The sequence below is a fragment of the Pundamilia nyererei genome, unplaced genomic scaffold, assembly GCF_000239375.1.
Source record: "Pundamilia nyererei isolate P.nyererei 1_Seehausen unplaced genomic scaffold, PunNye1.0 scaffold00094, whole genome shotgun sequence".
In the NCBI taxonomy this organism is placed as follows: Eukaryota; Metazoa; Chordata; class Actinopteri; order Cichliformes; family Cichlidae; genus Pundamilia; species Pundamilia nyererei.
In genome coordinates this window covers 1443732-1456573 of record NW_005187495.1, presented here as the reverse complement: position 1 = coordinate 1456573, position 12842 = coordinate 1443732, and the positions used below count along the sequence as shown (strand labels likewise).

The 12842-nt window shown below is 41.8% G+C and overlaps 1 protein-coding gene across 2 annotated transcripts; it reads left to right on the top strand.

Annotated features, from left to right (window-relative positions):
* The first annotated feature begins 665 nt into the window (after positions 1-665).
* On the top strand, positions 666-10493 carry LOC102193487 (metalloreductase STEAP3). Of its 2 annotated transcripts, none has more exons than XM_005739846.1 (6): positions 666-768; positions 1524-1751; positions 3912-4178; positions 4305-4832; positions 5536-5700; positions 8613-10493. In XM_005739846.1, the coding sequence occupies exons 2-6, from the start codon at positions 1530-1532 to the stop codon at positions 8898-8900; spliced, it is 1470 nt and encodes a 489-aa protein (XP_005739903.1). In that variant the 5' UTR covers positions 666-768; positions 1524-1529; the 3' UTR covers positions 8901-10493. The 2 variants fall into 2 exon arrangements, with proteins under 2 accessions (XP_005739903.1, XP_013768048.1); XM_013912594.1 differs by having other exon boundaries at positions 676-768; positions 1490-1751.
* Positions 10494-12842: the final 2349 nt, after the last annotated feature.

Genomic DNA, 12842 nt, shown 5'->3' with positions numbered 1-12842 from the left:
GCCAGTGACACAGCTATGTTAGCATAACAAACACTGAAGCTGGAGGATGAACGCCAACCTTCTTCCACTTGATAAAAGTTAATGTGAGGGTTCCCGAAGGTTAGGGGCAAATGCAATCGTATGGCAGGATGATATAAACGGACCAAACTTCAGTTGGGAGAACAACTGAGATAATCCATCCACAATATGAGAAAAGTGCGATCCCCCTTTGTTTTCAAACGGGTCTGTGCAAAGTATAACAAGATACAAGCACTAAAACATGTTAAAAACACAACAGCCTTATTAAATGCAGAGTAGTTTGTGCCCAGAAGCAGGATTCATCACATCATCACTTAAAGACCCCATAGCAGTAATCTGGGGGCACCAGAAGAATATATTGTATTCCAGTGGGGGTGGTGCCAGCCCATGCACACACCCCCTCTGGACCCGCCCCTGTTAAGGATGATAAACTTTTCATTTGTCAAACGTCATAATTAAGAGAAAAACGCGTAAGTTTTCCTCTTAATTATGGAAATGGAGTAACAGCCACTTTGTCTTTACTGTGTGCAGTGCTCATGCTTACTGTGGTGTTAACCCGCCCCTTTAAGTGCGGAAATCACACGTGTAATAAATATCATGGAGCCCGTTACGCTGCTTTATCTCGCTTATACACGTGGGGGCGTGGCTTTATCGCCCGCGTCATCTTATCAGGAAGAAAGGCTCCAGTTTACAGAAAGCTCTGTGGAAGCGTGGAGCCTGAACACCTACACGCGAGTAAACAGTGTGCCTGTAAGTATTCACAGACGATGTATTATGTCAGACAAGCTGTTATTTTACCAAAATGCTCGTCTTCGTTTTGCCTGCGTTGGCTTGTGTAACTTTCTTCGGAGACAAAGTTTCCCCGAGTTGACTCAAGGGCATCAGCAAAGTAGCTTTCTATCCTCTTTTCCGTTTTCATGCCAGAGTCTGTGCGGATTTCAGTCTGTTTAAGTTCTTATCGTTCTCCGAACCACTTTTAGCAAAAGATACACCATTAATCGAGACAGCCTCTGAAGTATTGGCTTTTTAAAATAAATTCGGCATGTATCACTGTGATCATTAGGTGATTATTAAAGTGCTTCAAAGTGTGTTTTCATATTTTTCTCGAATCCTTCCGCGTGAGATAATCCCATCAAGCGTGTTTCAGTAAAGTTGAAATAATTAAAGTGAAAGCTTCCTGGGTTAAATGTTTGTGATTGTTTTGTTTTTAATTAATTTTTTTTTAGTCAGCGTGTCCAGGAGTAGCAGCAAAATTCGCAGTTGCTATATTTGGGCTGCCATAACATCCATTTACGCTATTATTGGACAGTAACTTTGCTTTGATGGTGCAGAGTTGTGGATCTAGGACATGCCAGCTGAGATTCACAGATAATGGGTATTAGACATCTGTGCTCTGCAAAGGTGCAGCTAGAAAGCTACCGTTAAATTCAACCTGTTGTAACTCTGTTATTAAGATTCGTGTTTGTTTTAGGTCTCATCTGCTGCTCTCTCTGCTGGTTTGTCAGTGCACTATGCCTGATGATATGGCGAGGCCTTTAATCCGAGAAAGAGCTGGGGGCTCCAGACACCTTGAAGCCTCCATGATGACGCCCAGCACCCTGTTGATTGGCATCCTGGGCACCGGCGACTTCTCCCGCTCTCTGGCCAGAAGGCTGGTGGCCTCCGGCTATCAGGTTGTGGTGGGCAGCCGAACCCCCGCGCGCTTCACGGCTCTGTTCCCCGAAGAGGCGGAGGTGACATATGCAGCGACACTGACACTCACGTTCACACTCACAGTGTAATTGGTGTTTTTGTTTCCGTCCCTCTGGTGGTAATTATACATTCCTTTGACTTTTCCCCCAGCAGTGATAATGGATGTTGTTGCTTTACCTCATAAACATAGCTACTAGATAATCTCAGTTGATTGAGAGAAGAAGATGAGAGGCAGTATGGGAGGAGCATACAGCAGTCAATCCATCAGCCTGCGCCACAATACATTTGCACCACAAGATGACTTCTTGTCAGCCCCTGATTAAGTTCCCATCTGCAGCTTGAATCATTTTTTAAGGTGTCTTCACCACAGGCATACAAATATGGATGAGGAACAGAGAGTGCTATTGTTATGTTTTTCACATGCTTACAATGGCTTCTATCAAATGCGTTCAAGTAATCCCTCTCAGCCAACAGCTTCAATTTAAGTCTTCTCTCAAGGCTCATTTTAACACAGTTGTCTTTACTCTTATGGGGTGTGAGCAGAAAGCCCCACTCAGCTGCTGTTAATGTTAGTGAAGGGCAGCCAATCAGAAAAAGGTTGGCTTAAATTGAGATGAAAGGCTGCACCAAGGTCCAATATCCCCTTATCATTTGTTTCGCTAATTTAGTGTTAGTGCCTCCTAGAATTCATGCTCAGTAATCAACCTGTCTTTTATAGGATCTGGAAGTTAGAGTTGGGCTATGTTGTAAACTTTATTGTTGCTCTGCCAAAAAATTGCTGACTAAAATCCGTAAGATTGCTCGAGTTATGGTCTCATGTCAATGTTAGGTCTCACACACTATTTGACTAGATCCACTTCCACTACTGTCACCAGTGTGGAGCCTTTTACTAGTGTGTTTTCAGCTCAGTATAGGCACCTCGAAGCCACAGGGGGGGAAAAAAAAATCTAAGGGTCAATTCTTCTTTGGAGTCAAGCCATGTGATGAAAATGTGTAACAGCTGAATAACCTTTAATGTTGCCTTAAAAGCTCATGTATGAATATAGGGTCAGAAATAGCACTTGGGAATTTAAGTAAGACGTGTATGTAATGATATACTCCTTTGCCACATGGAGTGTTTAATACATGGTCAAAGCACACTTAAAAACCACACACATACATTCATCCTAGTAATGCTACCCAAAAAAAAAAAACAACCCAAAAAACAAACAAAACAAACAAAACAAAAAACAACCCTGCAGCTTTCTTGTCATTTCTTTAAATAGCCTTCTTTAAGGACTTTCAAGGCTCTTCTTTGGATGTTGGCTACCTTTTCATCTGCTCACTGTCAAGGTGATCCCACACTGCTTCAATGATGTTGAGGTCTGGGGAGACACTCCATGATTGTCATAGACGTTATTGTTGCACTGCCAAAAACAGCACTGACTAAAATTACAGTACATCCATTTAGCCATGGTCTCATGTCTCACCCAAACCGTGACACGAGACCATGACTGTTGTGTTCAATTGTATGTTCCTGTTTTCAAGCATTGTTTAGCACTGTGTTTGGGATCATTGCTGTCAAATGAAGTTGTTGCCATTCAGATGCTTTTTAAACTTCTTTAAATTCATAATGTCATCGATTTTGTCAAACCAGTGTCCAAAGAAAGGGTTTGATAGACATTCAGAAAATCTGGAGAACTCTTGCTTAAGACTGCTTTTAATAACTACAAGAAGGTCTGGTGAAGAGTTTTAAACAGAACTGTAATAGCATATATTATTACTGCCTGTTTATTCATTTGCAAGCTGCAAGAAAGGACTTCCTGGCTTATTTGAGTTTGAAATTCAAATAATCCCAATAAAGCTTTTTGGAGGTTTTTTTTTTGTTTTCTTTCATGGCGGTTTTCAGTAAACATAGTTTGTGGTTAATGGGAACTGTGCAAAGCATTTGACTGAGACTGACAGCGGTGAGCTACAGGGTTTTAATTCAAACATACAATTTATCTGTCGCGTTCAGAGGTATGTTTTTAGAGCCAAATATGTATTAGGGTCAAGGAGATGCTTAGTGTAAATACTGTAGGCAGAGGTCTATGCTATGCTACGTTTTACTAATATTTGACCAGGCTGTGTTTAACAATACTAGGAAATCAACTAATGAAACAAGCTAAATATAAGGGAAAGTTTTGATATCGAGCGTGAACGTTTCTGTCTTTGTCCGTCAGGTGACCTCGCAGATGGAGGCTGCAAACCAAGCAGACTTGCTCTTTGTTGCCGTGTACCCTGAGCACCACTCTACATTGGTCCACCTGAAGCCAGCACTAGCTGGAAAGACTCTCGTGGATGTCAGCAACGGTTTGCAAATCAAGCAAGAAGGGCCTTCCAATGCCCAACAGCTGGCTGATCTATTTCCTGAGAGTTATGTGGTCAAGGGGTTTAATACCATATCAGCCTGGACGCTACAGGCAGGACCACGGGATGGGAGCCGACAGGTAGGGGACGTCATCACCACTCTAAGACTATTCGCATTCATGGAGGTCTGGTGGTATATGCGGTTTCAAATGAAATTGGTTTCTAGCCTCTAAACATGTTTGTCTTTATGTCGTCTTTTTCTCCAGGTTTTCCTCTGCAGTGACGATCAAAATGCCAAGAGCTCTGTGATGCAGCTTTGCCGCAGGATGGGCTTCATCCCTGTTGACATGGGCCTCCTCTCCTCTTCACTAGAGATCGAAAACCTCCCGCTGTATCTGTTTCCATCTTGGCGCACCCCCATCATCTGCGCTCTGGCCCTCTTTGTCTTCTTCTACCTGTATAACTCCGTCCGTGATGTCTTGCATCCCTATGTGACGACGAAGAAGAACAATTTATACAAGTTGCCCATTGAGATTGTGAATGTCACTTTCCCATGTGTCGCCTTGGTGATGTTATCACTGGTCTACCTGCCCGGTTTGATTGCCGCCTTCCTCCAGCTGTGGTGGGGCACCAAGTACAACCGCTTTCCTAACTGGCTGGACCATTGGTTGATCCAGAGGAAGCAGTTTGGACTGTGCAGCTTCCTGTGTGCAGTTCTACATGCGATTTATAGCCTGTGTCTTCCCATGAGGAAGTCCGCCCGCTTCCAGCTGATCAACAAGGCCTATGAACAGGTTAGATGAAGAAGAAGAAGAGAGGTGTCGGTTCAGACGTTCCATGAGTCTAACAAACAGGACAGAATAAATATAATATATATACAGAATAAATATACATAGTCTGTAATTAAATTTTCCAACAAACGGATGTATTCTGGTAAACTTATATTTAATCTGTTAAAATACATAGCAGTGGGTGTGCGGTTTGTGGAAGCAACAATGTTCCCCCATCACATTTGAATACAATGACCAGGAAAGACATCTCCCTTTGTGCTAGTCTCTAGCCAAATATGCCCAAGGCAGAGGAGAAGGGAACTCATAGGCATTTTGTGCTGAAGAGGGGACATTTAAATTTGTGTCTGCATCTTACATCAGGCCTACGCTTTATTGTTGGACGAGGAGTCCTCTTCACCAAAGAAATGAAAATGCAAAAGAAGTGACACCATCTGCATCTTAATAAGATGTAATCTTCCTCGTAACCTTAAGCTTCATCTCCTGAGCTAAAGTCAGGGCTCTAACACACGAAACATTCATAAACCTCCTTATTTATTTATAATAACAGATAGTCATTGATTACTCGGTTATTATCTGCCCAGGTAGGCTGGTTGCTCTGTTTGTGGCAAGTTACAAAGCGTCAGTTTCACATTTTTGTCATGCTCTTGAATATGTTGCTGTTACCCTTGCATTGACTGCATGTCTATCAATGTTGCTTGTTACGCAGGTGAATGCTGGCCACCCAGATTCGTGGGTTGGGGAGGAAGTTTGGAGGATGGAGCTGTACCTGTCCGTGGGCATCATGGCTCTCGGGCTGCTCTCTCTGCTGGCTGTCACCTCGCTGCCCTCAGTGGCCAACACTGTCAACTGGAGGGAGTTCACCTTCGTTCAGGTACGCACCCACACATACTTCAGCCAGATACTTCATGCTAGCATGTGCTGTCAAATGGTTTTGTTCTCCATGCTTGTAGGATGATGGTCAAAGACGTTGGAGACAGGCAGGACGTTTGAGTCGCACGCATACGAACAGACAGGCGTCACTCTGATGTGCAGACAGATGCACGCTGTGTCTCTTACACCACATAGTGAATGTGTGGCAGTAAGACACATATACAAACACTGACTCTTAGTGTTTGCAGTCCCGCAGCTGCCCCAGATTTGCTGTTAAACTTGTGCTGTGACAAAGCCGTTAGGAGGGTTGTGACTCAGTTTGTACACACACTTCCTCCTCTCCTTAACCCCCCCCCCCCAATGGCCTCCAGTTTTCCAGGACGTGAAGTCTGTTTGTGCCACTTTTCCCATTTCATCTTCCTTTAATTCAGTGGCCTTCAGATTAGTCACATGTCAACAGTTTGTGCGATTAAAGCACTTCTAGACTTGTTGTCAACAGCATGGGTGCACAATTAGTTTGTTTTTGTTTTTTTTTCTCTCTCTCCTTTTTTTTTTTTTTAAATGCATAAACACTGTCAGAGCTAGCAACTGTCAAAGTATCCAGAACCCTGTTTTTGGGGTCTATTTTTAGTTTCTGCTTCAGTGTGGGCGCTCTTGGACAGTTAAGGAACCGTTGAGTGATCTAGGTGTTTAAATTATATAGTCAATTGTGGTGGCATTGATCTGCTATATCAGTTCTCAGCTGGCTAATATTTTAGGTGCTTTAGATGTAAAGTACACTGAGTTCTCGGGTAGAGCAGAAAAATGCTATATGTAAACCGGTCCATTTATAAGTTGCTGCTGTTACCCAGGCATATGCAAACTGTTAAGCCCAATGTGTGACCCACCTGCCACTGGGACACTAACTTCAATATAAGAGCAGTAAATTTAGGTCATAGTAATGAGTCAGGCTAACCACCTCCTATTACCAGTTTAAATTCCCTTTTTTAATAAATAAATGTATGTAAATATGTAACCTGCCAAGGGATTGCAGATGCAAATTAGCTGTAAGATAACAGTGTTACAATGGATCATGGCAGCCTTTATGTTAATTTTGCACAAAAAAACAAACAAATAAACCTATGCGTAAGGAATTTTGACTTTCAAAAGTTTAAGAGCACTTGAAAAATGGCAAAAAATTATATTTTGCATGGTTGAATCTCAACAAGGTTCCAAGTAGAGCTTCACATGCAACTAGAAGAAATGGGAGTGAGACAAAACATATTTTTGAGCATGCAATTTATTGAAAACATCTTTTGATCGGGACTGTTTGTTATTAATGTGGCTTGCCTGCAGTACCGTTACAGTCCACCAGGGCTGGCCACACTTTGGGAATCACTGTTTTAGGTGACACAAATGCAAATAAAATGTTCTGGGTTTAAAAATAATGTGTTTTTTATGGTTTAATTTTTAGTATGTGTGTTTGTGTGTTTAAGCACCGAATGAAGACCACCCTGACCTGCATGTTTCCATAAATTTGTCTTTGCTTTCAGCAGTGAGGATAAACACAAGCAAACTTTGAAGTTTGCAGGACGTCACATGATATAAATAGAAAATTATTCATCTCTTGCCATTGCAACTCACTTGGTGTTTAATTCGCCTCGAGCTGAGCTGACTACAGGAGCACTTGGAGAGCACTGTTTCTGTTGCTGAACCTGTGGAAGGATTCATAGCAGAAACCTGCAGCCGCCTTTGGCTGTTGGCTTTGGCTCTCTGACGACCCCCCACCCTCCCGTCTGCCCTTGCACGATGAGTTTTACGGTCAAAAACAGCCTCTAGTGTCAGCCTAACCCTTACTGCTACATGAGTCTTTGTTGCCGACCATCCCACCACTCTTTTTCTTTTACGTATTTGCTTTTGAATTGAATTATATTTAAATTTCAGGGATATCCCTTGTAAAAAGTTTCAGCTTCAATAAATCTATTATGTTTTTTTGCAACTAATTAGGTTCACTGGCAACAGGTCATCAACATGAGTGCGACTAAAAACAGCTTATTAGAAGTAAAGGTTGGCAGAGTGTCATTAATCTGCGAAGAAACTGCATCTACGAATTGTGGAACAAGAATAATTTAGAATAATATCCCTTAACATAAATTTATGAAGTCCTTGAATATCTCATCATCTACAGAGTCTCTGTATGTGAGGGACAAATCATTTATTAATGCCTGTGATCCTTTGGCCCTCGGGAGGCACTGCAATAAAACAGACACGTGTCTGTCATTGAAATGAATGCATGCGCTCAGAAACACTTTAAAGCTCTGTCAAACAAAGAGGAACTCGTATGTTAACATGATTCAGAAATGCTGCTGCTGTCTCAGGATCTAAGCTCTTTTATACAAAGCAGAACTACCCGGCTTTTTATCAGCACTCGGTTCAAAAGCCTGCATGACTGATGGTACGGCAGTGTTTCAGTGCCTATTTGATTGGCAGCTTGGACGTCTGTAAAGGCACCATGAATGCTGAAAGGTATATACTGTATATACCTTTAAAAGGTATACGCAAATGTTCAATTCAAGTTTATTTATATAGCACCAAATCACAACATTTGCTTCAAGGCGCTTTATATTAAGTAAGGTAAAGACCTGCAATAACAGAGAGAAAACACCAACAGTCAGACGACCACCATATAAGTAAGCAGTTGGCAACATTGGGGAGGAAAAATTCGCCTTTGACAGGAAGAAACTTCCAGTAGAACCAGTAGAGTTCGATTAGAAAGTGTGCTAACTAAAATGTAGCTCATTTTTAAATCTATGATGGAAACAGCGATTTTAATATTGCATTTTTTTAATTGTCAACACAAGGAAGCTAAAAAAATGCAATCAGTGTTGTAAGATTTTATTAAAGGTATTATCCCCTTTATTCTGTCTCCTGCAGTCCACACTCGGCTACTGCGCCTTATCCATGGCTACCCTCCACACCCTCATCTTCGGCTGGAACCGCGCCTTCCTCTCGGCCCAGTACTACTTCTACATGCCTCCCACCTTCCTCCTGGTCCTCATTCTCCCCCTCGCGGTGCTGCTGGGCCGCGTGGCCCTCTTCCTGCCCTGCGTGGGCCACCGGCTCGGGCAGATCCGCCGCGGCTGGGAGAAGAGCCGGCACATCCGCTTCATCCTGCCAGACGACGACTGCCGCAACGGGCTGGAGAATGTCAGTAATGTGTGAGAAGCACCGTTTTCAGCAGCGTGCATGAAAAACCCAGACTCATGAATATAAAGCACATGGAGGATAAAAGATTTATACACTCTTTGAGCACTTTGGAGGATCATCTCTGGCCTTTTGAGGGGGTTCAGAGAGGATCCTCTTCAACAATTAGCTGGAAGACTCTTTGAGATTTTTAGAGCGGTGGTGCCACCTTTACTGCTCGATGCATTGGTAGTTAGACTACTTAGTTAACATTTAAAGTGTTTTATCGATCTCTTTTCTGTTAATCCAAAACGGAAGAGCAGTATTCATGCAATCAAAACAGCCTCTGTAACCTTACAGCTGATAGTCGAGCTTAAATGAGGTTTACTATGAGCATCAGAAGTGCGCTTGGCTTTCCTCACGCTGTCTGCATTCCTCTCTAGGAGCATTTGGTGCTGTACAGATCTGTTTCTATTTGAAGTCATTTGAAGGTTTTCTTTTCTAATTTCTCCTTTTCTTCCCTTGACAGTGATCAGCACTGTGTTAAAACTATTTGTTTTGGGAAAGGCATATCTCAAAGAAAAACTCCTTCCCAGAGTTGACACTATGTTTTGAATCCTCTCCTTTACAAAGAAACACTGCAACAGTAAAATATTAAACTATAATATTTAAACACTGAATATCATCATAATCACTATTTTTCACAATATTTGACACGAGTGCGTATGTTTGAATTAAGCCATTTCTCAAACGGATCAGCCGCCTGCCTTGTCGTAACTTAGAGGTGCTAACTGCTCATTTTCCAGATCGATGCACGTAGATGCAGCATCCAGGCCAGCGAGATGCACGTCTGCTGCTGCCATCTCGCTCAGGGGAATCTCACCACGGCCTCTGACTTATTCAGATGTAAAATGTCAGATGTTTCTGCTGCTTTTTTTTTCTCCCACTCTGATGAAGTAAACACCAACACAGGCAGTAATATTTCAGTTAAGAAGCTGTATTACAATATTTTACTGTCATTCACTGTTTTACTGTTTATCCAACTGGAGCTGGATAAATCTAAATAAGAAATTATTTATTTAAGCTTACTTTATGTCAGGTGACAGTCCTGACACTAAACTAAGGTACAGCTAGCTTATATTGGGTAAGGTAAGAGGCCATAGTTTAAATGTAACCAAGCATCGTGTGACATTAATACTTGTTACACACCAAACTGATTGAAAATAGTTTCTATTGAAAATAGAACTCAGATTCATTTTAAGTGGATATATCTGCATGTAGAAAGAAATGCAATTTCAGGTGTATTGCTCTTTTAGGAAGCGTGGCACAAAATGAAGTCTTTCACATGTTCTAAATAATCTATCATACGGAGAAGGCGGAGCGGAAATATAAAAACGGATTAAAAAGGAAGTTTTGACTCTTCAACCAACTTTTTCTTCATTAAAAAAACTCCCAAAACAACACCTTTGTACATCAGCCCTACGTGCACTCTCATTTTTCTGCTCTTGCCAGAGATTTTCATTTATATGCTGGATGTGTTAAGTCTGTGTCTGTCGTCGTGACAACATGATGATTTCAAGTGTTAATTTATAAAACATGGAATAAAGTTTTCTATGACAGAGCGAGCTTTCACATCTCTGGTGTTTGTCGTCGTTTTTGGAGTTCTTCAGATTAGATTAACTTCTGGATTCAAATAAACCATCTTCATGTTTTAAATATTACACTTAATGCCACCAAATCTGCGCACACACACACACAGCCGAACATGTCATTTTGTGCTTGCTGCCATCTTGTGGTGACTTTTTCTATTGTCTTGCACGACTTGTCCTTTGGATTTTTTCCCCCACTTCATGGCCTCCTCAGTCAACAGATCCCAGTCCAGTAGAGGATATTTGGGATGTAGTGGAGAGGGAGAGTCACATCATAAACAACCTGCTGACAGAGTAATGTTTTCAGCTCCTTGTTGAATCTGTGCCACAAAGAATCAAGCCAGTGCTGATGGCAACAGGGAGTCTAACCATGCAACAGCAAACTACCTAATAAAGTGGCCAGGTACTGAGTTTCTATGTGTGTTTATATGACAGGGACAGGGAGTGTGTTTACCTTACTCTGCCGTCATAACTAAAATATGCCTTTAAATCCACATTTCCTGCTGATGAAGCTGGACCGCTACAACAGGGATGATCTGATATCCTCGTGTTGGTGTTGTTCCCAGACCATCATGAAAATGTTGTTCCAGGATCAACATTGCAAGTGACCAATCACATTGTTGTGACGTTATTCTTTTGCGTGCCAAGCCATTCGTGCATTTATGAAATTCCAATGTTGCAAGGACAATATCAATTCTGCTTACTGTTTATTAAAGGGTTATGGTTAGGGTTAGGGTCAGGGTCCGTTGATCGGCGGACAGAGGCGGTTTCTCGCAGCTTAAGTAAAGTTTTTTGTTTTACGCCGGTTTTTCCCGAAGTCGCAAAAGTATGACGTCACAACATTCTGATTGGTCACTTGCAATGTTGATCCTGGAACAACATTTAGTATGATGATCTGGGAACAACACCAACACGAGGATATCAGATCGTGCGCTACAACAGGTCTGTTCAGCAGGACTGACTGGAAGAAGCGCACATAGATTAATATCTGCGTGCTGCCCTCTTGTGGTGACTTTTTCTACTGTCACACAAAACCACTCCCTTGACATGTAACGATTAGATCTTTTGTAGGAACGTTTATAAGTATAATATATATAGGTTTGCTATAGTGGGTGTAAAATATCTCACAGATGTGGATAGATCGATCCAATTATAAGTATCAGTACAAGTATCGATACTGACACTGGTATTAGTATCTGATTGATATTTTGTTTCTATGCTTCAAGATCAGCATGTTGTCCACTGATATCTGTTAAAAAAATTGGTTATGGAAATTAAAAATACATGCCTCAAACACACACTATGAAATGACAATCAATACTTTGTTTTAATTGTCATGTCTACTTTAGTGCATCAGTGACAGATATGTTTACATTCCAGGTCACCAAGTTTCGAAACACATGATAAGCATAAAGGTGTGTTTTACCAACTAGTTATTGATGAAAGTAAAAATCACAGTGATCTAGTGGTCATTAAAATGTTCCTAGAATTAGCAAATTGATGACGATTAGTCTCATAAATCATGACTGTAAACTGCCTTTATAGGTTAAAAGTATCGGGATTGGTATCGGTACTGACAACAGTGACTGTATTTACTTGGTATCCAATCAATATCAAACCCCCCTCCGCACCCCCTCCTAAGAAATCCCATAAACCCTCCCACTTCCTTTCTCTCAGCAAATCACAGCACAGCTGACACAACTGCAGCGAGTTGGACGAGCAGGCCTTTGAACAGGAGCAAAGGTGTGCCCCAGTTTCACCGCAGTCATGACTGTAAGTATGACCTCTTTAGTATTTAAAACTTTCCTGGAATCTTATCTAAAATATTAACATTGTTTCTAAGTGATTTCTCTGTAATGTTGACTTACGTATAAATCACAGGGACTGGAAAGAGGGTTTTTTTTGGTGGGGGGGCAGGAACCAGACCGTTTAGCTCGACAGGTTCTTGTAGTTGTAACGAGGTGTTAAGTTTAAACTCGTTCCTGGTTACTGAGAAGAGCATTCAGGTGATAGTGAAGATGGGCGAGTGGATATGATCTGAGGATATGCTGTGACTTGTCCTAACCAGGACGCCTTTGACAAAGCGGTAGAGGAGGTGAAGGTTCTGAAGCAGAAACCAAACCAGCAAGAAATGGGCGATCTGTACGGCTTATATAAGCAAGCTACAGTCGGTGATATTAACACAGGTGAGTAGCGTGACTGTGGCGTGTGTGTGTTTGACATATGGAGCCACTAACTGCATGTGCGAAAGCGGAGACGGGTGGTACTGAGAAAAATCAGGTTTGACGAGTTCTGCGTGATTTGCTGAATAAGTTCCCACAAGTTTTTTTTT